The following is a 25,678-nucleotide window of genomic DNA, read 5'->3' as shown; positions in this document are numbered from 1 at the left end:
AGATGGTTGCTACGGTGGGGGGTACATTTAAGGGCATAGGATGGGTGCACCTCAGCCTGCCTAGAAGCAACAGCAAAGGAGTCTTAGTAGATACTTTGAGATTTTAAAGGATAAGTAGAAATTTTTTAGGCACATAGTAGAAGAGAGGACATTTTGGGTGGAGGAAGAAACATGTGCAAAGGGCTAGAGGTGTGAGAGAACATGACATGTTAAAAGAACTGCAGATAGTTTGTGTGGCTGGTAGGTGAAAGGGAGAGTGGAGAGATGAGAAAAAGTCAAACATTTCTCAATGGACCAGTCTGTTTCCACTGAATTCTTTGCTCATTTTATCAGTCCATATGAGAGTAATGGTCTTTTTAGTTCAGTTTTCAAAAACTGTTATCTTTATTGCCTTATCTTTCCATTTTTACAGTAACATATGCTCATTATAGAAAGTTTGAAAAATACAAAAAGTAAAAGGAAGAAAGGATTTAAAAAATTACTCACAGTCTCACTAGCTAAAGACAACTTTAATACCTGATGAATTTCCATTCAGTGTTGTTTTTACTTTCTCTTTTTATTTAGCTGTGAATGTGCTGTAATTATAGTCTCAACTTTTGTATGATGCTCCTTTCTATTTCCTTCCTAAAATTTGCCAAAAATGGATGTTAGTGTCATTAGAAAAGAACTCTGATTATAAAATACACTGGCTGAACTATCTATCCATTTTCTTTGTCTAATATAAGTGATTTTTTTCTTGTTTTTACAGGTCTCTTGTGGCTCAGAACATAATTTGGCAGTAATTGGTAAGTAACTTTTATACTGATAACTGTTTCTTCTGAGAATTATGTGGCAGAATTGAAGACTCTGGTTAACCAAAAGCCACAGTTCATGCATGCATGCATGTGTGTTAGGGGAGACTGGGGGAAATGGAAGTCTTCAGTTGACCAAGGGTTTACTAGAAGCTCCTTTCCTGAATATTTCAATTCATATTATTGAGCATCTTTTTAAGGTATCTGAGCTGGCTTCCCTGCCCGGGAAGTGGCATTTGAGCATATTAAAGAACTTACAGGCTGGGGGTCATCATGTGTAGAAAGCCAGACATGAAAAGGAAGGATGATTGGACTGCTTCTGGTTTTTTGAATAAATCCCCATTCTAAGTTCTTTCCTATTGGTTTGGCTCTTTCTTTGGAAATATGCGGCTCTGCTCATTGCCCTCACTGCCTTGTATTTAGTGGCATTCAGAAACTCTCAGTTGGACTCAAACCTTTGGTTAATAAAGGCTTCCTCTTAGTTGGCCCTGGATAATCACAGTTTAGTGTTTTTATAATTAGATCTATTTCTTCATTCAAAAAGCCTTTTCATTACTTCCACAGGTAGACTCAGTTTCCATCTCACAGTATATTAAAGAGACTACAGTGTAGGGCCAGACTGCCTAAGTTCAGTACAGACTTTTGCTTACTAGCCATGTGAACTTGGACAAGTTATTTGACTTCTCTATGTCCATCTTTAAAATGGGGAGGACAGTAGTGCCTACCTCATAGTGTTGTTGGAGGGATAAATGAGTTAAGATATGTAAAGCACATAGAATGGCACTTAACTCCTAGTAGGGGCTTTGATAATGTTTGTTATTATTACCTGATATTATATGGTCAAGTAATTGCCCTCCTGTGGGCTTTAGTTGCCCCGTCTGTAAAATGGAGAAGTTAAAACAGAAAACCAGGTTTCTCTCCAGCTCTGATATTTTAGGACTCTTGTGTACAACCCCACCACTGACTGACTTGTGTCAATAATTTCTGCTCCTGGTCACTCCTGTCTCCTAGCTTCCAACTTCTACCAGGCAAGGCCCTTGTGTTTTCCTCATTCCTTGCCTATTCACAGCACCTAAAGCAGTGTGTGGCTCTTAACAGAGACTCACACATTCTTTTCTGAATTGAGCTAGACTGGCTCAGCTGCCTGGGGTGGCAGCAATTTGAAGCACTACTTTGCAGGACCAAACATGATGTACAAAGAGGCAGAACCAAGGACAGCAGAGAAGGTGGGGAGTCACTGAGGCTGGAGTTAGTGAAGGAGCTAGAGAATGTAACAGCAAACCTGGATGCTTTGCAGCAGTACCAGATACTTTATACTGGAACTGCTTCAGCCTGGGTTTAATTAAGACAAGCTAATCAAAGAGTCAAAGGCGTTGCCTAGGACATTGCTGCTACTGCTATCACTGGACTGGGAGAGCTTGGGTTCTCATGGAACCATCACAAACAAGAAGATTGCAGGAATCTAAATTTGTGAAAGCACAAAGTCCAGATGAAGGAATGGGTGAAAGCTAGCAAAGCAGCAGGTTGAGCTGACATAGGCAGCCTGGGGCTGTAGGAGGAGGAAAGACTTCAGGCAGACAGCCTTGATTCAGACCGGCTCCATCTCTGTGTGAGTGTCATTTTTCCCCTCATCTTTGTAATGGGGATAATCATTCCACCTTTCAAGATTATTGTGATGAGGTGAGATAATTTATGTGAAATACCTGGCAGATATAAATTCCTTTGGTTTCTCTTTTCTCTTGGTCAGGTAGGGGGAAGGGAGAAATATTTGTTAGTGTAACTGTTCTAGTGAAATATTTCTTTGTTGGGAGAGAAACAATGACATTCTGGAAAGATGGATTCAGTGTTACCTGTGATAGACTATCAGAGGCAGTGGGAGAACAGGGCATGCTGGTGAGCACTTGAGGGCAGATTTGTTATTGTCCATTTTATTCCCAGTGCCTGAGACCTGGCTCATAGACTGCTGAGTGAATGCTTCCTGAGTCAGGAAAGGTGAGTGCAGTCACAGGGCTCTGCACATACGTACCTGCCTGCCAGCTGGGAGCAAGAGGCTCTCCATCACTGGAGGAATGAGGTCCTCAGTGGGTGCCCTGCAGGGTGCAAGCTTTGTGACAGGAAGCTACAAGAAGCTGCCTGTTAGCCCTGGCAGGAGGCCAGCAAGGAGACAAGTTGCAGGTGGAGAAGAGTTTTTACTAGCTTAAAGCCATGTTTCTCCCCGGGGTTGAACTCCTCCCTCAACCCTACTGCCTTGGCCTGCTTTAGGGAGATTTCCCTGCCTTCAATCTCATTCCCTGAACTCTAGCCCTTCAGTACCTGGTGCTATGTCCCACATGTAAAATGCACAAAATATTTATAGAATAGACTAGAAGAGAATATAAAGCAGCCAAACTTTGCCCAAACATAGAAGCAACCTTAATATCTAATGAATGTGTGACAGATGAATCAACTTGGAAATGGAGGTGAAACAGAATGGTGAAAGGACATAATTGAGAACCTACTGTCTTAGGTTAATGGACACAACTCACTGAAGTATATTCGTTGTGTGGGGTTAAATGGGTTAAACAGGTTGCAGAGATAAGTTGCAGTGTTACCTGAACAAGGGGCTAACTATCCAGCACATATAGAAGCGAATGCTGTGAAACTGCCTTTGAGAAAAGAAAAAGCTTTATTGTGAGTCAACTGACAAGGAGATAGGGAGAGAACACTAGATCCATCTCCCCAGACTGGGAGTGGGTCAGGCTTTTATGGCATTTTAAACTAATCCCAGGTGATGCTAGTGCAGCAAGTCAGCCAGGCTGGTGGTAGTAACAATTAGGTTGCTAAAGCTTTACTCCTGAGCATGCTGGGTAAGTTTGGCTCTGCATTACCCATAACTTAATAGTGGTTAATTGGTTTGAGCTGGTTGTACGGTTATAGCAGTAAATAGTAGAGCTGGCAGCCTGACTTCCAAAATGCTCCTTCCACTCTATCATTTCCTATGGCCTGAAGCAATATGGGTAGTATGGGTTGCAGTTAAGAAGAGCTCAGGTATTGGGGTCAGATTGCCTGGAACCAGATTCTGCCTCCTCCACTTATGAGATGTGTAACCTGTATAAGTTTAACTTCTCTGTGTCTTGATCACTTCAACTGGGATATCATATTATTGCCCTCATAGGGTTATTAGGTAAAATGCTAAGAACAATGCCTAACACAAAAGTAAAGACTCAGAAAATGTTATATGCTATTATTATTATTCTATATTAAGACATCAAGGAAGGAAATAATTATAAGATGACTACATGAAAGCCTGAGGCCAGGGTAGGAATCTCAGGAGCTAGAGAAGAAAGTATCTTTCCCAGCCTGGATATCAGGGTCCACGGTAGGATCTCAGCATAGCTGCAGGATGGATTGTAAACTGGAGCCTGGGGTTCCCCTCATTGGGGATTCTGGACATCCAAGCAGCCCTGGAAACAGTGCTAGCCCAGGTTTGTTTAAGGACAGGATTCTGCTATTCATTGTCCCAGACACAAACAAAGGCCCTGCATGTTCCAGCCTGAAGCAAGCCCCATGGAAGCCACAGTTCAGTTTCTTGTGAAGATGGAAATTCTACTCTGGTGCTTCTGGGTTTCTTTGTTCCCCTTCTTTTGAAATTTGGTTTAGTTATTTCCTTACTTTTCCAACTAACTTTCTCTTGACATGTTTTGTCTTTGCTACCAGGTACCCTCATAGCTAGACATGATGGTGAGGTGGTATGAGTTCCGGCTTTAGACTAAGGAAGAACTGCTGGAGCTGAGCATAGAGAGACTCAGTTGACAATCAGAAAAGAGAGAGACAAGGCCATTGACCATAGCTGGCTTGGCTACTCTCAACCTATGTGCCTTGTACAATCACTCTGCCTCACTGAGCCTGATTCCTCATCTGTAAAATCAACATCATGATACTCACTCCCAGGTGTTGTTCTTCCCAATGGCATAGGTATGTCGAGTGCATGCTCAGTACCTGCCATGTCATAGGCGCTCAGCAGGTGCTTGTCTACTTGGCTGCTTCACTAGTTCACTTTCTTCCTTTCCACCCAGGATTTCTTTCCACATCTGACAAAGCTCACTTGCTAGCTCCCATTTGTGGGCATAGGCTGAGGTGAATTGAGGGCATGTGTCCATCACTTGCTGAGAAGATCCCTGCCTTTCAGAGTCGGGGTCCCCAGATCCAGCTCTGTTTTTAGGCCCCTCACCTCTGTGTCTGGGTGAATTGGCCCCAGCTGTTGTGCTTCCACCAGGAGCAGGTTATTTTGGCTTGAATGGGCAATTTGTTTGCTTTCTCCCCTGATGCAGTTGTTTTGTCTTCCATTCCTGCAGAGAAAAAAGAGCTGACTGCGTTTCCTCTCTCCCTGTTCCACACAGACCCTTGGAAGGATTTTATTGGTGGCCTTTTCCTGGAGCACTCAGGCTTGCCAGACAGGCATTGTTAACGGGTTGGTTATTGGCAGGAAAGTGTGATGCCTCCTCCTTCTCCAAGCAGAGCCAGTTCTTTTACTAAATTGGAGCTATAATCTATGCACAGATTTTTTTTTTCATTTCAGATAATTTCCAATTGTTGAACCATTCTACCTTTATAATATGTATGGCAGAACATCTGACCTTGGCATGAAACCCATTAAGCAATTTCATGTAAGATTTTAATAGAAAAATAGAGAAATAACTCTTTTTTTGGCACCGGATATTCTACTGAGCAGTGATATCGCCAAACCCTAGGACCTTGTAGAGAGCTTAGAGGCAGATATAAACTTGTATGTTTCTATGCACAACGTGATAGGCAGAATGTAAAGGCATTAACAACCTCATCCCATTTAATTATCACAGCAAACTGATGGGCTGGTACTCTGGTTAATCCCATTGTCTAGGTAAGGGAAAATGAAGCCAGGGATGGTGAACAATTTACCCCACCCAGGTCACAAGAATAGGAAGAATTTGTGTCAGGTCTTTTACCTACGCCTCTAATTTCAGAGCCTGTGAACTACTACCCAATGCTGCCTTTCTGTGAACTGGTGACAATCTGGCCTGTTTTTAAAGCTACCAGATAGGAGTATTTCATCTTTTTGTTTTAAAATGAAAAACTCCCTTCCATGCTGTCTCCCTCTGTCCAGTTCTCCAAAACCCTTCTACCACATGTGCAGCTAATGGCCGTTATTAGTTTCTTCTGTATCCTTCTAATGTCCTTTTGCATATGTAAGTGAATACTAAGATATGTTTTTATCCTTGTTTTTACATAAATGGTAGCATACTATCCACATTTCTCAGTGTCTGATTTTTCCCAATAATTTTTTCTGGGAGATCTTTCCATATCAGTATAAAGGCTGTCCTAGTTTTTTTTTTTTTTTTAAAGTTACATAATATTCCAATGTTTCTATGTACCTTGATTTATCTGACTAGTACCCTATTCTTGGACATTTATGTAATTTCTAGTCTTTTGTTATTATAAGCGATGCTATAGTGAATGACCTTCTATATATTTTATTTCATGTGTAGGAGAGTACAGTTGTAGGATAAATTCCTAGAAGTCAAATTACTGTGTCAAAGAGTAAATGTATTTGTAATTTTGCAATATACTGCAAAGTTGGCCTCCATAGGGGCTATACCATTTTTCACTCCCACTAGCAATGCATAAGGGTGCTTATTTCTTGCAGCCTCCCTAATAGGATATGTTAAGAAACTTTTGGATTTTTGCCAGTCTGATAGGTGAGCAACTACTCAGGGTAGTTTTTGTTTATGTTTTTAAGTTGAAGTATAAAACATATAGTCTAGTAAAGTGCACAAATCTTAAGGGTTCAGACTGAGGAATTTTTACATATGCATATACTTAAGAAAACACCACCAGAGCAAGATAGAGAACATTTCCAGTACCCTGGAAGACTAGCTGATGCTCCATCTCAATCTGTATCCCACCCACAGAGATAACTGTTCTTCTGACTTTTATCTACAAAGATGCCTGTGTTTGAACTTCACATAAATGGTGTTTGGCTTCTTTTATTCAACATATTTTGTCTATAAGAATCATTTATGTTGTATATAGCAGTAATGTTTTAATGCTCAGTAATATTCTTCTGTATAAATATACTGCAACTTATTTATCCATTTACTGTTGAACATTTGGGTTGTTCTAATTGGGGTATGCTATGTACATTCTTATACATGCCTTTTGGTAGACATATACATTTATTTCTCTTGGATCCATGATTAAGACTAGGAATTCTAGTTCATGTTTAGTATTAGTAAATACTCTGCAAGAGTTTTTAAAGTAGTGGCACCAATTTACACCCCCACCAGCAAAGAGAGTTCCATTTGTACTATATTCTGGCCAGATATTTTCAATCTTAAAGATGTAGGCAATTCTGATGAGTGTGCAGTATGGAATCTCACTGATTTTAATTTGCATTTCTCTCATAACTAATGATATGGAGTACCTTTTTATATGCTTATAGGCCATTTGGGTGGCTTCTTTTGTCAAATCCAAAGACTTACGTCAGAAGACTTTTAAGTCTTTGCCCATTGTTTTAAGTTGGGTTTGTCTATATTTTTCTTAGTGATTTATAGGCATCTTTTGTATCTTGTGGATTCCAGTCCTTTGTTGGGTATGTGTATTGCAAGCATCTTCTCCAACCCAGTGGCTTACTCTTTTACTCTCTTAATTGTGTCTTTTGATGAATAGTTATTTTTTTAAATGAAGTCCAGTTTACTGACTGTTCCTGTAATGGTTTGAGATATTTGAGCCCTATTTAAGACATTTTTACCCATTCCAAGATCATGAAAGTATTCTCTTATGATTTCTTTGTGAAGCTTTATTATTTTGCCTTTCATATATAGGCCTAAAATCCATCTCAGATTGTTTTTTTTAAACATTTACCATTGAATTGTGAAGGCACCTTTGTTATAAATCAAGAGGCTGTATTTATGTGTGAATGTGCTTTTAGGTTCTCTTTTTTTCATTAGTTTTTCTGTTTGTATACTAGTACACACCAGCTTGATTGTTTTAGCTTTATAATAAATCTTGATATATGGCATTATAAGCCTTCTTACTTTGTTCTTTTTAAAGATTATTGTGGCCTTTTTAATCTGTCTAATTTTAGTTATAAATGAAGGTTGAGACTCTTTTTATATGTTCAAAAACCATTTGTATTTTTTTTTATGAAGAGTTTTTCACACCCATATTAGTTTTTCATTGTTGCTATAACAAATTATCATAAATTAAATGGCTTAAAACAACACAAATGTATTATCTTCGAGTTTGAGGTCAGAAATCTAAGATGGGTCTCACTTGGCTGAAATCAAGCTGTCAGCAGCCTTCATTCTTTTCTGGAGGTTCCAGAGAGAATTCATGTTCTTACCTTTTCTAGCTTCTAAAGGCTACCTATACTCCTTGACTTGTGACACCTTCCATCTTCAAAGCCAGCTATGGCTTTTCAAGTTTTTCTCCTGATGCATTGCTCTGACACTGACTTTTCTGTTCACTTTTCTACATTTAAGGACCCTTCTGATTACATTTCTGTTCCCTTTTCTACATTTAAGGACCCTTCTGATTACTACATGTCCAGGCCCTGCCTGGATAATCTAGCATAATCTCCCTGTATCAGTCCACTTTCCATACTGCTGTAAAGAACTGTCCAAGACTGGGTAATTTATAAAGGAAAGAGATTTAATTTACTCACAGTTTGGTGTGGCTTGGGAGGCCTCCAGAAACTTAAAATCATAGCGGAAGATGAAGGGGAAGCAAGTCACCTTCTTCACAAGGCGGCAGGAAGGAGAAGTGCTGAGTGAAGCGGGGAAGAGCCCCTTATAAAACTATCAGATCTCATGAAAACTTACTATCACAAGAAGAGCATGGGGGAAACTGCCCCCATTATTCAGTTACCTCCACCTGGTCTCACCCTTGACATGTGGGGATTATGGGTATTAAAATTCAAGATGAGATTTTGGGTGGGAACACGGCCAAACCATATCACTTCCTATCTTAATGTCAGCTAATTAGCAACCTTAATTTCATCTGACAACTCAGTTCTCCTTTGCTGTATAACATAAGATATCCACAGGCTCTAGGAATGAGGACATGAACATCTTTAGGAGGCTGTTATTTTTTCTACCATAGTAATATTTGCCTTTGCTATAGAGTCTGAATGTTTATATCTTTCAAAAAATTTTATGTTGAGATTTATTCCCTAATGTGATAGCATTAAGAGGTGGGGTGTTTGGGAGGTATAGGTCATGAGGGCTCTACCCTCATGAATGGGATTAATACCCTTGTAAAAGAGGTCCAAGGGAGCTTGTTCACCCCTTTTGCCATGTGAGGACATTTAAAAGGTACCATCTAAAAGGAACAGGCCCTCACTATGTACCATCAGATAAGTTGGTACCTTGATCTTGGACTTCTCAACCTCCAGAACTTCTATTATTTATAAATTTTCCAGTCTAAGGTATTTTGTTATAGCAGCCTAGAGGGAGTAAAACAGAATTTTTTTTTTAATTTAACAATTGGATTGTTAGTCTTTTTCTAATAAATGTCTAGGTATTCACTACATATTAGGCAGATTAGGCATGATTTGAATTGCAAATGTATTTTCCCAGCTTTTTGTGTTTTGTTTTTGTTTAGAAGATTTTGGTTATTTTGTCCTTAATATTTTTTCATGCAGCCTTTTCTTTTGCTATAGATTAAATGTATCAGTATCAGTCTTTTCCTGTATGACTGTTGGGTTTTGAGTCAGGGAATTATTCTTCTCTACTCCAGAGCATAATGGTCTTTCTTCGTATTTTATTCTAGTATGCTCATGCATTGCCTAAAAATGGGGATACGTGGCCAGGGTCCGTGGCTCACACCTTTAACCCCAGCGCTTTGGGAAGCCGAGGCAGGCGGATCACTTAAGGCCAGGAGTTTGAGACTAGCCTGGCCAATATGGCTGATATAGTTTGGCCGTGTCCAAATTTCAAATGGAATCTCACATTGAATTCCCACATTTTGTGGGGAGACCTTGTAGGAGGTAATTGAATCATGGGGGGTAGGTCTTTCCCATGCTGTTCTCATGATAGCGAATAAGTCTCACAAGAGCTGATGGTTTTAAAAGGAGAAGTTTCCCCGTACAAGCTCTTTCTTTGCCTGCTACCATCCATGTGTGACTTGCTCCTTTTTGCTTTCTGCCATGATTGTGAGGCCTCCCCAGCCACGTGGAACTGTAAGTTCATTAAACCTCTTCATTTTGTAAATTGCCCAGTCTCAGGCATATCTTTATTAGCAGCATGAAAATGGACTATTACAGTAAATTGGTACCAGGAGTTGGGTACTGCTGAAGACATATCCATAAATGTGGATGTGACTTTGGAACTGGGTAACAGACAGAGGTTGGAACAGTCTGGAGGGATCAGAAGAAGACAGGAAAATGTAGGAAAGTTTGGAACTCCCTGGAGACTTGTTGAGTGGTTTTGATCAAAATGCTGATAATGATATGGACAATGAAATCTAGACTGAGGTGGTCTAAGATGGAGATGAGTAACTTGTTGGGAACTGGAGTAAAGGTGATTCTTGTTATGTTTTAACAAAGAGACTGGTGGCATTTTGGCCCTACCCTAGAGATTTGTGGAACTGTTAACTTGAGAGAAATGATTTAGGGTATCTGGTGGGAGAAATGTCTAAGCAACAAAGCATTCAAGAGGTGACTTGGGTACTGTTAAAGGCATTCAGTTTTAACAGGGAAACAGAGCATAAGGGTTCAGAAAACGTGTAGCCTGTTGATGTGATAGAAAAGAAAATCCCATTTTCTAAGGAGAAATTCAAGCCAGCTGCAAAAATTTGTACAAGTAATGAGGAGCTGGCCAAATGTTAATCCCCAAGACAATAGGGAAAGTGTCTCCAGAGCATGTCAGAGGTCTTCATGGCAGCCCCTCTCATCACAGACCCAGAGGGCTAGGAAGAAAAGATGGTTTCCTGGGCAGGGTCCAGGGTCCCCTACTGTATACATCCTAGGGATTTGGTGCTCTGCGTCCCAGTCACTCCAGTTGTAGCTGAAAGGGGCCAATGTAGAGCTCTGGCCATGGCTTCAGTGGATAGAAGCCCCAAGCTTTGGCAGCTTCTACATGGTGTTGAGTCTGTGAGTACACAGAAGTCAAGAATTGGGGTTTAGAAACCTCTACCTAGATTTCAGAAGATGTATGGAAATGTCTGGATGCCCAGACAAAATTTTGCTACAGGGGTGGGGCCCTCATGGAGAACTTCTGCTAGAGCAGTATAAAAGGGAAATGTGGGGTTATAGCCCAGACACAGACTCCCTATGGGGCCCCGCCTAGTGGAGCTGTGGGAAGAGGGCTACTGTCCTCTAGGCTCCAGAATGGTAGATCCACTGACAGCTTACACCGTGTGCCTGGAAAAGCCATAGACACTCAGTGCCAACCCATGAAAGCAGCCAGGAAGGAGGCTGTACCCTACAAAGCCACAGGGGCAGAGCTGCCCAAGACCATGGGAACCCACTTCTTACATTAGTGTGACCTGGCTGTGAGACATGGAGGCAAAGGAGATCATTTTGGAGCTTTAAGATTTGACTACTCTACTGGATTTTGGATTTGCATGGGGCCTGTGGTCTTTCTGTTTTGGCCAATTTCTCTCATTTTGAATGGCTGTATTTGCCCAATGCCTGTACCCCCACTGGGTCTAAGAAGTAACTAACTAACTTTTGATTTTACAGGCTCATAGGCAGAAGGGTCTTGCCTAGTCTTGTATGAGACTTTGAACTGTGGACTTTTGAGTTAATGATGAAATGAGTTAAGACTTTAGGAGACTGTTAAGAAAACATGATCGGTTTTGAAATGTGAGGACATGAGATTTAGGAGGGACCAGGGGTGGAATGATATGTTGGTTTTGTCCCTACCCAAATCTCATCTTAAATTCCCACGTATTGTGGGAAAGACCCAGTGTGAGGTAATGGAATTACAAGGGCAGGTCTTTTTTTGTGCTGTTGTTGTGATAGGGAATAAGTCTCATGAGATCTGACAGTTTTAAAAAGGGGAATTTCTCTGCACAAGCTCTCTTTTCACCTGCCACCATCCATTTCAAATGTGACTTATTCCTCGTTGTCTTCTGCTGTGATTGTGAGGCCTCCCAGCCATGTGGAACTGTAAGTCCATTAAACCTCTTTCTTTTATAAATTACCCAGTCTCAGGTATGTCTTTATTAACAGCATGAAAACAGACCAATACAATGGCAAAACCCGTCTCTACTAAAAATACAAAAAAATTAGATGGGCTTAGTGGCACATGTGTGTAATCCCAGCTACTCGAGAGGCTGAGGCCTAAGAATTGCTTGAACCAGGGAGGCAGAGGTTATAGTGAGCCAAGATCCTGTCACTTTACTCCAGCATGGGTGACAGAGCAAGACTCCTTTCCTTTCAAAAAGAGGAGATATGTTCTGAGATATGTGTCATTAGACTATTTTGTCATTGTGCAGGCATTATAGAGTGTACTTAACAAACCTAAATGGTATAGCCTAGTACACACCTAAGCTATGTGGTTTAGCCTGTTGCTCCTAGGCTATAAAGCTGGATAGTATGTTACTGTACTGAATACTATAGGCAATTGTAATACAATGGTAAGTATTTGTATCTAAACAGTAAAAACATAGTATAAAAGATTAAAAATTATACATCTGTATATGGTGCTTACTATGAATGGAGCTTTCAGGACTAGAAGTTGTTGTGGGTGTCTAAGTGAGGGAGGGATGAGTGATGAGTGATTATGAAGGCCCAGGACATTATTATATACTTCTGTAGCCTTTATAAACATTATACAATACTGTACACTTAGACTACACTTAATTACACACAAAATTCTCTCTCTTCAAACATAAATTAACCATAGCTTACTATTGACATTTTACTTTATAAACTTTAAAAAGCTTTTTTACTTTTTTACTCTGATAATAACACAGCTTAGGCCGGGCGCGGTGGCTCAAGCCTGTAATCACAGCACTTTGGGAGGCCGAGGCGGGTGGATCACGAGGTCAAGAGATCGAGACCATCCTGGTCAACGTGGTGAAACCCGGTCTCTACTAAAAATACAAAAAATTAGCTGGGCATGGTGGCGCGTGCCTGTAATCCCAGCTACTCAGGAGGCTGAGGCAAGAGAATTGCCTGAACCCAGGAGGCAGAGCTTGCGGTGAGCCGAGATTGCGCCATTGCACTCCAGCCTGGGTAACAAGAGTGAAACTCTGTCTCAAAAAAAAAAAAAAAAAAAAAATAACACAGCTTAAAACACATTGTACACAGTACAAAGAATTTTTTAATATATTTATTGTATATGATTTTTTTCTAATTTTTATTTTTATTTTTGCTTTTTAAACTTTTTTGTTTAAAACACAAGCACATACATTAGCTCAGGCCTACATGGGGTCAGAATCATCAATATCACTGTCTTTCACCTCCACATTTTGTCTCACTGAAAGATCTTCAGAGGCAGTAACATATATGGAGCCATCATCTCCAATGATAACAATGCCTTCTTCTGGAATATCTCCTGAAGGATCTGCCTTTTAGAAGGATTGTTTTACAGTAAACTTGAAAAAAAAAATAAGAAGGAATACACTCTAAAATAATAATCAAAACTATAGTATAGTAAATACATAAACCAGTAACATAGTCATTAATTTATTAAGTATTACATGCTGTTCATAAGTATATGTGCTAGACTTTTATACGACTAGAAGCACAGTAGGTTTGTTTACATCAGCATCATCACAAACATCTGAGTAATGTGTTATGTTACAACATTATCACAGCTACTATGGCAGTAGGCAACAGGAATTTTTTCAGCTCCATTATAATCTTATGGGACTACTATTGTATATATGGTGCATTGTTGACTGAAACATGGTGATGCAGTGCATGGCTACATTTTTATGGTTTTATTTTTTACACTAAATCTTTGATCCATTTGGAATTTACCCTGGTATAAGTCAGATGTGCATTCAGCTTCCTAATTTTTTAAATGGCTGAACAGTTATCTCAAAACTACTTATTGAATTCTTTAGCTGCCTTCCTGGGTCCTGTTGCTACCAGAGCAGCCCTAAGGCATTACCCAAAATTACACAGCTAGTCAGTAGCAGTGCTGGGACCAACACTCAAGTCTAGCTTGTGCTATTCAGAAGGAAATGGTACCTGGTTCTCAAGGAGCTTTCTCAAGTGGTTGTCTGAGCTGTTTGCCAGACAGGGAGATAACAGCTAAGGTAGAGCAACAGTTTTTTAGTTCTCTTGGTTTCCAGTGCTCCGTCCCAGGTCTTGCCTTTCTCAGCTCTGAAACTGAAATATTCGTTGCCACTACCACAACTGGCCGCTTGGGGCACCATATTTTCCTTGCCAACAGGCCAGAAACATGATAAACCTTTTATATTCAAGAAAGATGTTGGTCACTCGAAGGAGATGGCGCGGTAGGAGCAACTCAGGATTGCAGCTCTCAGTGAAGATGCAGAGGGTGAGTGCAGTCCGCATTTCCAGACGGGTCTTTGTTGCCCACAGAACGGGGAAATTCCCAGGTGTAGGAGAGACATGGGACGCCAGCGCAGCTGGCACTCTGCACAAAACGCACTGGTCCGGGTGCCCTGTTGAACTGGCAATCTGAGATTTGGGAGGGCAGATTAGCATATCCATCTGATTAAACGGGACTTGGACAGTGAGCCAGACCAGGACATTCCTGGGAAGCAACCTTTGAGCCGGTGCAGTGGGTCGCTGCACGGGAAATCAAACAGATCCTGGTGCCTTATCAGCAAGTGACTGAAACACCTGGGAGAGAGTCAACCGTTCAACTTGAAAAGGAAAAAAAAGGGCTCTGAGGCAGGGAGCCAGGTGATCAGGCTCAGCAGGTCCCACCCCCACAGGGACAAACAAAATGGCGATTCGAAATGCTCAGGGTTGAGAGTTTCACTGCGGGCACAGCTGAACCCAGGACGGTGCAGCTCGGTGGGGGAGGGGAGTCCGCCATTACGAAGGCATTCCACCCCTACTGAGGTACACTCCCATTGCTGATGCAGCCTGCCATTGCTGAGGCAACCCGCCATAACAGAGAGACTCCGCCAACAGGGTGGAGCCCACAGCAGCAGGGTGGAGCCCACGGCAGTAGGGCAGAGCCTTGGCAGGCAAATAGTGACTAGACTGCCTCCTAGCTGGGCAGGACAGTGCAACGGATACTCATAAAGAAAGCCCTAATTCCCCGAGACAGAGCATCTGAGGAAAAAAAGGGGTTTTTTGAGTTCTGCTGCAGCAGACTTAAATGTACCAGCCTAACAGCCTTGAATGATCAACGTAGCTCACAGCTCAGCACTTGAGCTCCTATAAAGTACAGACCGCCTCCTCAAGCAGCTCCCTGATCCCTGTATTTCCAAAGAGTCACCTCAAAAAGGACTGATCAGACTGACATTTGGCAGGCGTCATTCTGGGACAAAGATAGCAGAAGAAGAAACTGGTAGCATCCCTCACTGTTCTGCAGCTGCTACAGGTGTACCCCAGACAAGCAGGGCCTGGAGTGGACCTCAGCAGTCATACAGCAGAGGGGCTAGAGTGTTAGAAGGAAAACTAAGTAACAGAAATACTTCATCATCAACAATCTGGGCGTCCACTCAGAGACCCAATCGAAAAGTCAGCAACTACTCAGACGACAGGTGGATAAACCCACAAAGATGGGAAGAAATCAGTGCAAAAAGGAGGAAAACACCTGAAACCAAAGCACCTCGCCTCCTGCAAAGGACCAAAACTCCTCACCAGCAAGGGAACAAAGCTGGACAGAGAATGAGTGTGATAAAATGATGGAATCAGACTTCAGAAGGTGGGTAATGAGAAACTTCTGTGAGCTAAAAGAACATGTTCTAAATCAATGCAAAGAAACTAAGAACCTTGAAAAAAGATTTGAAAAAAGCTTCAAGGAAATGATAACAAGAATGGACAACTTAGAGAGGAATATGAATGAACTGAAGGAGCTGAAAAAGACAACACGAGAACTTCACGAAGCATGCACAAGTTTCAACAGCTGAATTGACCAAGCAGAAGAAAGAATATCAGAAGTCGAAGATCAACTCAATGAAATAAAACGAGAAGGTAAAATTAGAGAAAAGAGTGCAAAAAGGAATGAACAAAGTCTACAAGAAATGTGGGACTATGTGAAGGACCTAACCTACGTTTGATAGGTGTACCAGAATGTGACGATGAGAATGAATCCAAGCTGGAAAATACTCTTCAGGATATTATCCAGGAAAATTTCCCCAACCTAGCAAGACAGGCCAATATTCAAGTCCAGGAAACACAGAGAATACCACAAACATATTCCGCAAGAAGAGCAACCCCAAGGCGCATAATCGTCAGATTCACCAGGGTTGAAATGAAGGAGAAAATACTAAGGGCAGCCAGAGAGAAAGGTCGGGTCACCCACAAAGGAAAGCCCAGCAGACTCACAGCAGATCTCTCAGCAGAAACTCTACAAGCCAGAAGAGAGTGGGGGCCAATATTCAACATCCTTAAAGAAAAGAACTTTCAACCCAGAATTTCATATCCAGCCAAACTGAGCTTCATAAGTGAAGGAAAGATAAAATACTTTGCATACAAGCAAGTACTCAGAGATTTTATTACCACCAGGCCTGCTTTACAAGAGCTCCTGAAAGAGGCATTACACATAGAAAGGAACAACCAGTACCAGCCATTCCAAAAACATACCAAATGCTAAAGAGCATCAACAAAATGAAGAATCTGCATCAACTAATGGGCAAAACAGCCAGCTAGCATCAAAATGGCAGTATCAAATTTACACATAACAATATTAACCCTAAATGTAAATGGGCTAAATGTACCAATCAAAAGACACAGACTGGCAAATTGGATAAAAATCCAAAACCCATCGGTGTGCTGCATCCAGGAAACCCATCTCACATACAAGGATACACAAAGGCTCAAAATAAAGGGATGACAGAAGATTTACCAAGCAAATGGAGAGCAAAAAAAAGCAGGAGTTGCAATTCTCATCTCTGATAAAATAGGCTTTAAAGCAACAAAGATCAAAAGAGACAAAGAAGGCCATTACATAATGGTAAAAGGATCGATACAACAAGAAGAGCTAACGATCCTAAATATATATGGACCCAATACAGGAGCACCCAGATATATAAGGCAAGTTCTTAATGACTTACAAAGAGACTTAGACTCCCACACAATAATAGTGGGAGACTTTAACACTCCACTGTCAATATTAGACAGATTAACCAGACAGAAAATTAACAAGGATATCCAGGGCTTGAACTCAGACCTGGAGCAAGCAAACCTGATAGACATTTACAGAACTCTCCACCCCAAATCCACAGAATATACATTCTTCTCAGCACCACATCACACCTACTCTAAAATTGACCACATAATTGGAAGTAAAGCACTCCTCAGCAAATGCATAATAACAAACAGTCTCTCAGACCATAGTGCAATCAAGTTAGAACTCAGAATACAGAAACCAACTCAGAACTGCACAGCTTCATGGAAACTGAACAACTGGCTCTTGAATGTTGACTGGATAAACAATGAAATGAAAACAGAAATAAAGAAGTTCTTCGAAACCAATGAGAACGAAGACACAACATACCAGAATCTCTGGGACACATTTAAAGCAGTCTCCAGAGGAATATATATAGCAATAAGTGTCCATATGAGAAGAGTGGAGAGATCCAAAATTGACACCCTATCGTCAAAAGTGAAAGAGCTAGAGGAGCAAGATCAAAAAAACTCAAAACCTAGCAGAAGACAAGAAATAACTATGATCAGAGCAGAACTGAAGGAGATAGAGAAACGAAAAACCCTTCAAAAAATCAATAAATCCAAGAGAAGAGCTGGTTTTTTGAAAAGATCAACAAAATAGACAGACCACTAGCCAGACTGATAAAAAAGAAAAGAGAGAACAACCAAATAGATGCAATAAAAAACGATAAAGGGGAAATCACCACAGATCCCACAGAAATTCAAACCATCATCAGAGAATATTACAAACAACTCTATGCGCATAAACTAGTAAACCTGGAAGAAATGGATAAATTCCTGGACTCCTGTGTCCTCCCAAGCCTAAACCAGGAGGAAGCCAAAACTATGAATAGACCAATAACAAGGTCTGAAGTTGAGGCAGCAATTAAGAGCCTACCACACAAAAAAAGCCCAGGTCCAGATGGGTTCACAGCCGAATTCTACCAGACACACAAAGAGGAGCTGGTACCATTCCTTCTGAAACTATTCCAAATAATCCAAAATGAGGGAATCCTTCCCTAATCATTTTGAGACCAACATCATCCTGATACCAAAACCCGGCAGAGTCTCAAAAAGAACAGAAAACTTCAGGCCAATATCCATGATGAAACTAGATGCAAAAATCTTCAATAAAATACTGGCAAGCCGATTGCAACAGCACATCAAAAAACTTATCCATCATGATCAAGTAGGATTCATCCCGGGGATGAATGGGCTTGTGTATGCTGGTTCAACATACGCAAGTCTATAAAGGTAATTCACCACATAAACAGAACCAAAAACAAAAGCTACGTGATTATCTCAATTGACGCAGAAAAGGCATTTGACAAAATTCAACAGCCCTTTATGCTAAAAACCCTCAATAAACTCAGTATTGACGGAACGTATCTCAAAGTAATAAAAGCTATTTATGACAAACCAACAGCCAATATCATACTGAATGGGCAAAAACTGGAAGCATTCCCTTTGAAATCCAGCACTGGACAAGGATGCCCTCTTTCACCACTCCTATTCAATATAGTACTGGAAGTTCTAGCCAGAGCAATCAGGCAAGAAAAAGAAATAAAGGGTATTCAAATAGCAAAGGTGGAAGCCAAATTGTCTCTATTTGCAGACGACATGATAGTATACCTAGAAGACCTCATCACCTCAGCCCAAAAACTCCTGAAACTGATAAGCAACTTCAGCAAAGTCTCAGGATATAAAATCAATGTGCAAAAATCACAAGAGTTCCTATACACCAATAACAGACTTAAAGAGAGCCAAATCAAGAACGAACTGCCATTCACAATTGCTACAAAGAGAATAAAATACCTAGGAATACAACTTACAAGGAACATAAGGGACCTCTTCAAGGAAAACTACAAACCACTGCTCAATGAAATAAGAGAGGACACAAACAGATGGAGAAACATTCCATGTTCTTGGTTAGGAAGAATCAATATCGTGAAAATGGCTATACTGCCCAAAGTAATTTACAGAATCAACGCTATCCCCATCAAGCTATCATTGACTTTCTTCACAGTACTGGAAGAAACCACCATGAACTTCATATGGAACCAAAAGAGAGCCAGCATAGCCAAGTCAATTCTAAGCAAAAAGAACACAGCAGGAGGCATCACACTACCGGACTTCAAACTATACTACAAGGCTACAGTAATCAAAACAGCATGGTACTGGTACCAAAACAGAGATGTAGACCAATGGAACAGAACAGAGGCATCAGAGGTAACACAACATATCTACAACCATACAATCTTTGATAAACCTGACAAAAACAAGCAATGGAGAATGGAGTCCCTGTTTAACAAATGGTGTTGGGAAAACTGGCTAGCCATGTGCAGAAAGCAGAAACTGGACCCCTTCCTGACACCTTACACTAAAATTAACTCCAGATGGATTAAAGACTTAAACATAAAAACCCTAGAAGAAAATGTAGGCAAAACCATTCAGGACATAGGAGTAGGCAAGAACTTCATGAACAAAACACCAAAAGCATTGGCAACAAAAGCCGAAATAGACAAATGGGATCTAATCAAACTCCACAGCTTCTGCACAGCAAAAGAAACAGTCACTAGAGTGAATCGGCAACCAACAGAATGGGAAAAAATTTTTGCAGTTTACCCATCTGACAAAGGGCTGATATCCAGAATCTACAAAGAACTCAAGCAGATCTACAGGAAAAAAACAAAAAAGCCCATTCAAAAATGGGCAAAGGATATGAACAGACACTTTATAAAAGAAGACATACACGAGGCCAACAAACGTGAAAAAATGCTCATCATCACTGGTCATTGGAGAGATGCAAATCAAAACCACATTGAGATACCATCTCATGCCAGTTAGAATGGCGATCATTAAAAAATCTGGAGACAACAGATGCTGGAGAGGATGTGGAGAAATAGGAACACTTTTACACTGTTGGTGGGAGTGTAAATTAGTTCAACCATTGTGGAAGACAGTGTGGCGATTCCTCAAGGCCTTAGAAATAGAAATTCCATTTGACCCAGCAATCCCATTACTGGGTATATATCCAAAGGACTATAAATCATTCTACTATAAGGACACATGCACACGAATGTTCATTGCAGCACTGTTTACAATAGCAAAGACCTGGCACCAACCCAAATGCCCATCGATGATAGACTGGATTGGGAAAATGTGGCACATATACACCATGGAATATTATGCAGCAATCAAAAATGATGAGTTCGTGTCCCTTGTAGGGACATGGATGAATCTGGAGAACATCATTCTCAGCAAACTGACAGGAGAACAGAAAATGAAATACCACATATTCTCACTCAAAGGCGGGTGTTAAACAATGAGAACACATGGACACAGGGAAGGGAGTACTACACACTGGGGTCTATTGGGGGGAATGGGGAGGGACAGTGTGTGTGGGGGGAGCTGAGGAGGGATAACCTGGGGAGAAATGCCAAATGTGGGTGAAGGGGAGGAAGGCAGCAAAACACACTGCCATGTGTGTACCTATGCAACTATCTTGCATGTTCTGCACATGTACCCCTAAACCTAAAATCCAATTAAAAAAAAAAGAAAGATGTTTTGGCATGGTGCTGTGGTTAATGCCTGTAATCCCAGCACTTTGGGAGGCTGAGGTGGGGGGATCACAAGGTCAGGAGTTCGAGACCAGCCTGACCAATATGGTGAAACCTTACAAAACCTATGCAAAAACTAGCCAGGCCTGGTGGCAGGTGTCTGTAGTCCCAGCTACTCAGGAGGCTGAGGCAGGAGAATCACTTGAACCAGGGAGGCGGAGGTTGCAGTGAGCCAAGATTGCATCATGGCACTCCAGCCTGGCAACAGAGCAAGACTTCGTCTCAAAAAATAAAAGAAAAGGAAAGATGTTTCACGATAAATAGATATTTTACAGAATCTTACTTATTGCTCAAGTCACATTTCTGTTAAGTCATATATTTTCAAGGCATATCTTCACATCCCAAATGTAACTTTTTACCTCTCAATTAAGGTGAATTTTTCATTGTTCCTTAAAAAGCAACATTTATATCACTTCACAGGAGTCATTCTACATGACACCACAGGTGAGGGTGCCAGGCTGTTGAGGAGGCTCCCATACTTGCTAAATTGCTCTTTCATGCTGGTCATTTTAGGCACAATATTGACCACTTGTTTAGCACAATGCTCTGGTCCTTTTTAGGGTTGCTTACAGGAGCAGAAACTCCATTTGTGACCCACTGCACTTGTTTAGTTACTCAAAAGGCTTGAGGCCTTGTGAAAGTAAATCTAATGTGAACTCAAGATGAAAGATACAAAGAATTAGAGCAAGTTAGAGACAGCTGTCTGCAGTGCACCATAACTAGTTATGGTGCTAAGACTCTGTGTTATCCTAGGCAGTTACTCTGCTTCTCTGGGCTTTAGAATACCCATCTAGAAAATGTGGGAGCTAGACTGGACAGTTTCTAAAGTCTTCTGCAACTCTCAAAGTCTGTCTTCGTGTCCTCAAACTGTATTGAACATCTTCATAGACTGAGACCATCTGTACCTGCCTTGCATTCAATAGGTGCTTCACATATTTGTTAAATACTGAATGAACATTATGTAAATATTTTTCTCATTCTCTCCCTTCAGCTTACTAGTGGCTGATGATGTGCCATGCAGTATTATGGATGCTGTGGAGGAATACAACATTCCTGGAACTCCCATTCATGTATTCATATTCATGGAACTCCTCAGTGGGAAAGAGAGCTATGGGAATTAAATCTGGCACATAGTTTGCACTTAAATACTGAATGAATGAATGAATGAGTGAATACAAAGCAGACCATGATAAGAACTAGGAGAAAGAATGAAGAGGTAGGAATGATTAATTTTGGAAATCCTTGTGGAACAGGTGGCTCCTGAGTGGAGGAAGGGTAAAGAGCAGGACTCTGTGCTAAGGGGTCAGCATGAGCAAAGGGAAGGAAGGCTTTAAAGTGTGAATCATGGTTGAGGGACAAATGGTCAGCCAGCAAAACAGCTTAGGGCCAAGTCTCTAATAGCATGCTGAAGGGCATTGACTTTATTATTTAGGCAGTGTAGAACTATCATGGGTTGTTTATGAAGATTCTTCAGAAGTTGAGAGTTTTAGCAGAAGATAAAACTTTTTTTCTTTAAAGGATAATACCTTTTTATAAAGTAAAACTGAAGTGACAGGAGTTAAGTACAAAATGCTGACACTATTCTGAGCATTTTGCATATATCACCTCATTTAGTTATCACCATGCAGGGTAGAAAGTAGATAGAAATTGTCCCCATTTTTCAGATGGGAAAATGGAGACTTCAAGAAGTGGAGCCCAGAATTCAAACTTAGGTCTGCTGACTGCAAGGTCTGAACTTGCCACTCCTTGTGCTGCTCCCTGCAGAGGTTTGACTTAGGTTAATTAGCATATCAAGCAGCATAAACTGAACTTTTAATATGCATGTGGCTTTGGAAGACAGGAAAAAGCAACAGCAGAGCCAGCATTACTGATGGTACTTGTTTGTAGGGGCAGAGGTCACCCTCCATCCTTTTGTCTCTCTACCAAAGCATGGCACTTACAGATGACCATGTATGGCATTGGGCAGCTTTGACAATGGCCAAGCAGTCCAGCCCATAAGCCTACTCTGTCCTTCCTTACACAGGCACTAGCTTCCTGAGCCTAGGCGGCACCATTGTATCTGCATAACCCAGACTCATAGTATTGCCTCTCAGCATCCACAGGCCTCTGTGTATGCTGGTATCCCTCTGTATCACCTGTCCTATGACTGCTGTTCCTGCTGCCTCTTGGCTCTGGAATCCTCTGTTCCTTCTGGGTGTATGTAAAGCCCTTAAATGTGGAACAGCTGTGACTCTTCATTCACTGTGCTGTCCCTGGGCAGTGCTTTAGCAACATTCTGTTTGCCTATTTGTCCATTCATGAATTCATTCATTAAGAAGCTGCACCATGTAGTAGAGTACTGGGACAAGATACCTTAATACTAGACAAGCTGCTGACACCTTGAGCAGGCCACTTTCCTTCTATAGGCCTTCTTTTCTTTATGGCTAAAATAGGAGAATTATGTAAGATAATCTTTGAGGTCTTTACCTTTTCTCTCACTTTGAGACTGTTTTGTTTAGCCATAAATTCACACCTCATCCTAACATGGGGTTAGGGAATGCTTCTTAGAAGAGATGATGCTTGAAGTGGGTCTTAAAGGATGAGTAGGAGGAAAAGAAAGGTATTCCAGGGAATGAGATCAACATAAACAAAAGTATGGAGAAGGCATGGGAAACTGGGGTAATTAAGGGCACCTGGAGAGGAGCAGAGCAGTGGGAGACAAGGCCATAGTGATGGCTACGGCCAGATCATAGAGGCTTTAATGTCAGGCTAAGGAGCTGGAACTTCATCCTGTGGGGTAAAGGTGCAGGAAAGGTTTTAAAGTAGAGAAATGACTTGATGTGATCTATTTTTAGAAACTAGTACTGTGCAATGGAGAAACCTGGGAGAAATGGCGGTGGGTTTGATATTATGGCTTTATGAGATATTAACTTGGTAAGTTTGTGATTTTTAGCTGAGACAAGATGCTGCTGACCTATTGGTTGGGGAATGTCATGATTTACAGTCTGATTGTGGCTCTAGAATCCCCATCAGACTCCTGGGCCCAGATTCCGCCTCATTCTAGTTGCAATCCAGGCCTAGGCCAAAGCCCACCCTTTCCTCTTCCCATGACAACCAAACTAAACAGCTGACTTAGGAAGCTCCACAGTGTAGTCCTCGTGTGGTATGCATCCATATATCAGTAGGTCCTCATGTGTGCTCACTACTTCATAGTATATCAGATACTTTGACTCATCACCTTTCATTCTCACAGTACCTCTGAAGTTCTCAGAGAAAGTACAATCCCTATTGTGCAGTGGGGAAATGGAATCTCAGAAGGGTTGCATGATTTGCCTCAAGCAGCATAATGTAGTGTAAGGGGCATGAGGCCTTGGAGTTGGGAAGTCATGGGTTCCATTTCCAGCTCTGCTGCTTAATATCTTAATATCTGACCGTGGGCAAAATTGCTACCCTCTCTAAACTGTGGGTTTCTCATCCTTAAAGACTGAGATAATAGTTTCTGTATGTGCATGTCATTGGAGCGAATTATGTGGTTTATGGCAACGCTCTTGGCACAGAGTAGGTGCTCAGAATGTCTGTTTCTGTTTCCTCTGACTCACTTCAGTGCTCTTTCTGGTGTTTCGCCTTGCTTCCCATATGGCCCTCTTTGTCATCTCTCTTGCTCCTCCATTCTTAAGTCAATGCCACAGACATGTATTACTGGAAATATTCTTCCTGAGTACACAGTATGAAGCTAAACCTTGTGGATGAAGTGAGAGGACATAGGAAATGGCCTTTGGCTTCACTGCTTGCTACCTGATTATTGTATGTGTTAGGGTTGGGGGAGGTGTTTAGCCTTCACTCTTGAAACAAACCTGAGGTGATGATCCCTGCTCCCTCCTCAGGGAACTTACTGTATGGCAAGAGCCAGGCTCAGCTCTTACACTGTACTAAGCTCTTATACATACTCTTACATCCACTCTGGGTGTATCTTACATACACTTCTATATTCTCAACATGTAACCCTGTTTTACAGATGAGGAAAATGAGGCTCAGAAAAGCTAAACATGTTAAGATCTTAAACTCATATTTGATGAAACCAGGATTTGGGCTAGGTTATCTGACTCAAATGCATGCACTTTTAAATTAGATTACTTTTTGCTGATTACAAAACAGTGTATGCGCATAGTTTGAAATTTTTTTTAATACTAAGAGGCTTGATAATGGTAATTTCTGCCTCATCTTTTCCCACTCCCTTGTCCAATTCCTGGAGCCAACCATTTTGAATTATTTTTGGATGTCTATATATTTCTAAATCAAATATCTACTTAAGATATAAATTTTAAAATAAATTTTATCTGTTGCTTTCTTATAAACAAAAATATAATTATCTTATACCACCACCTTCATTTCCCTTCCCTCCATCCTCACCTGTAGTTAAGTCATTAGTCCATTATTATGAGTAGTGTAAGTACTGTTCTCACTGTTGAGCCAATAATATATCATGATATGGTTCCTATGCTATACTTTTCCTGGAGTTAAAATTGCTTGTTTATTTTCCCCTTCCTTTGACTGACTTTCTATATACCAATTATCAGATATTTTGCCTCCAAAACATCTGTAAAACGCCTCTTACACACTTTGCAATATGATCAAAGATGTCAACTCTTTCAGCAGTCTCCCTACCCCTCTTTCACCACATGCTACTCTGGGGTTCTCCCTTTCCATTACACCCTGAAATGGTTACTTTCGGCCTGCACAGTGGTTACCTGATGACTTCTCTATACCATTTTCCTGTGTTAAATCTCTGTTCCCTATCTTCCTTCTTATTTAGATTAGTCTCGTTTTGGTGGGTCACAGGATTCAGTACCTTCCTGGGAAAGAGGAGTTGAAGATAAATTTTTTGATTCTTTGAAATTCTGAAAATATACTTACTCTGTTTTCACATTTGATTGACACTTTCACTGTTTGTAGAAATCTAGATTGGCAATTTTTTTCATTCTGACTTTTACATGCATTTCCCATTGTCGTCTAACATCTAC

The 25,678-nt window shown here is 41.0% G+C and overlaps 1 protein-coding gene across 13 annotated transcripts in view; it reads left to right on the top strand.

Moving 5' to 3' along the window:
- Positions 1-25,678, top strand: part of SERGEF (secretion regulating guanine nucleotide exchange factor) — a 259,650-nt gene that overhangs the window by 164,034 nt on the left and 69,938 nt on the right. For 11 of the 13 annotated variants that reach the window (XR_008475187.2, XM_035265940.3, XM_035265938.3 and 8 more), the window contains one exon: positions 749-785. Coding sequence is in view for 12 of the 13 variants with exons in the window: in XM_035265940.3 (XP_035121831.1) it covers positions 749-785 (37 nt within the window). In the remaining variant the exon portion in view is untranslated. Of the gene's footprint in view, positions 1-748; positions 786-2,729; positions 2,784-25,678 lie in introns of all 13 variants that reach the window. The other 2 variants (XM_035265948.3, XM_035265942.3) reach the window with 1 other exon arrangement.

Source organism: Callithrix jacchus, chromosome 10, assembly GCF_049354715.1.
Source record: "Callithrix jacchus isolate 240 chromosome 10, calJac240_pri, whole genome shotgun sequence".
In the NCBI taxonomy this organism is placed as follows: Eukaryota; Metazoa; Chordata; class Mammalia; order Primates; family Cebidae; genus Callithrix; species Callithrix jacchus.
The sequence above is the reverse complement of the archived record's forward strand: the minus strand, read 5'-3'. Positions and strand labels throughout refer to the sequence as shown.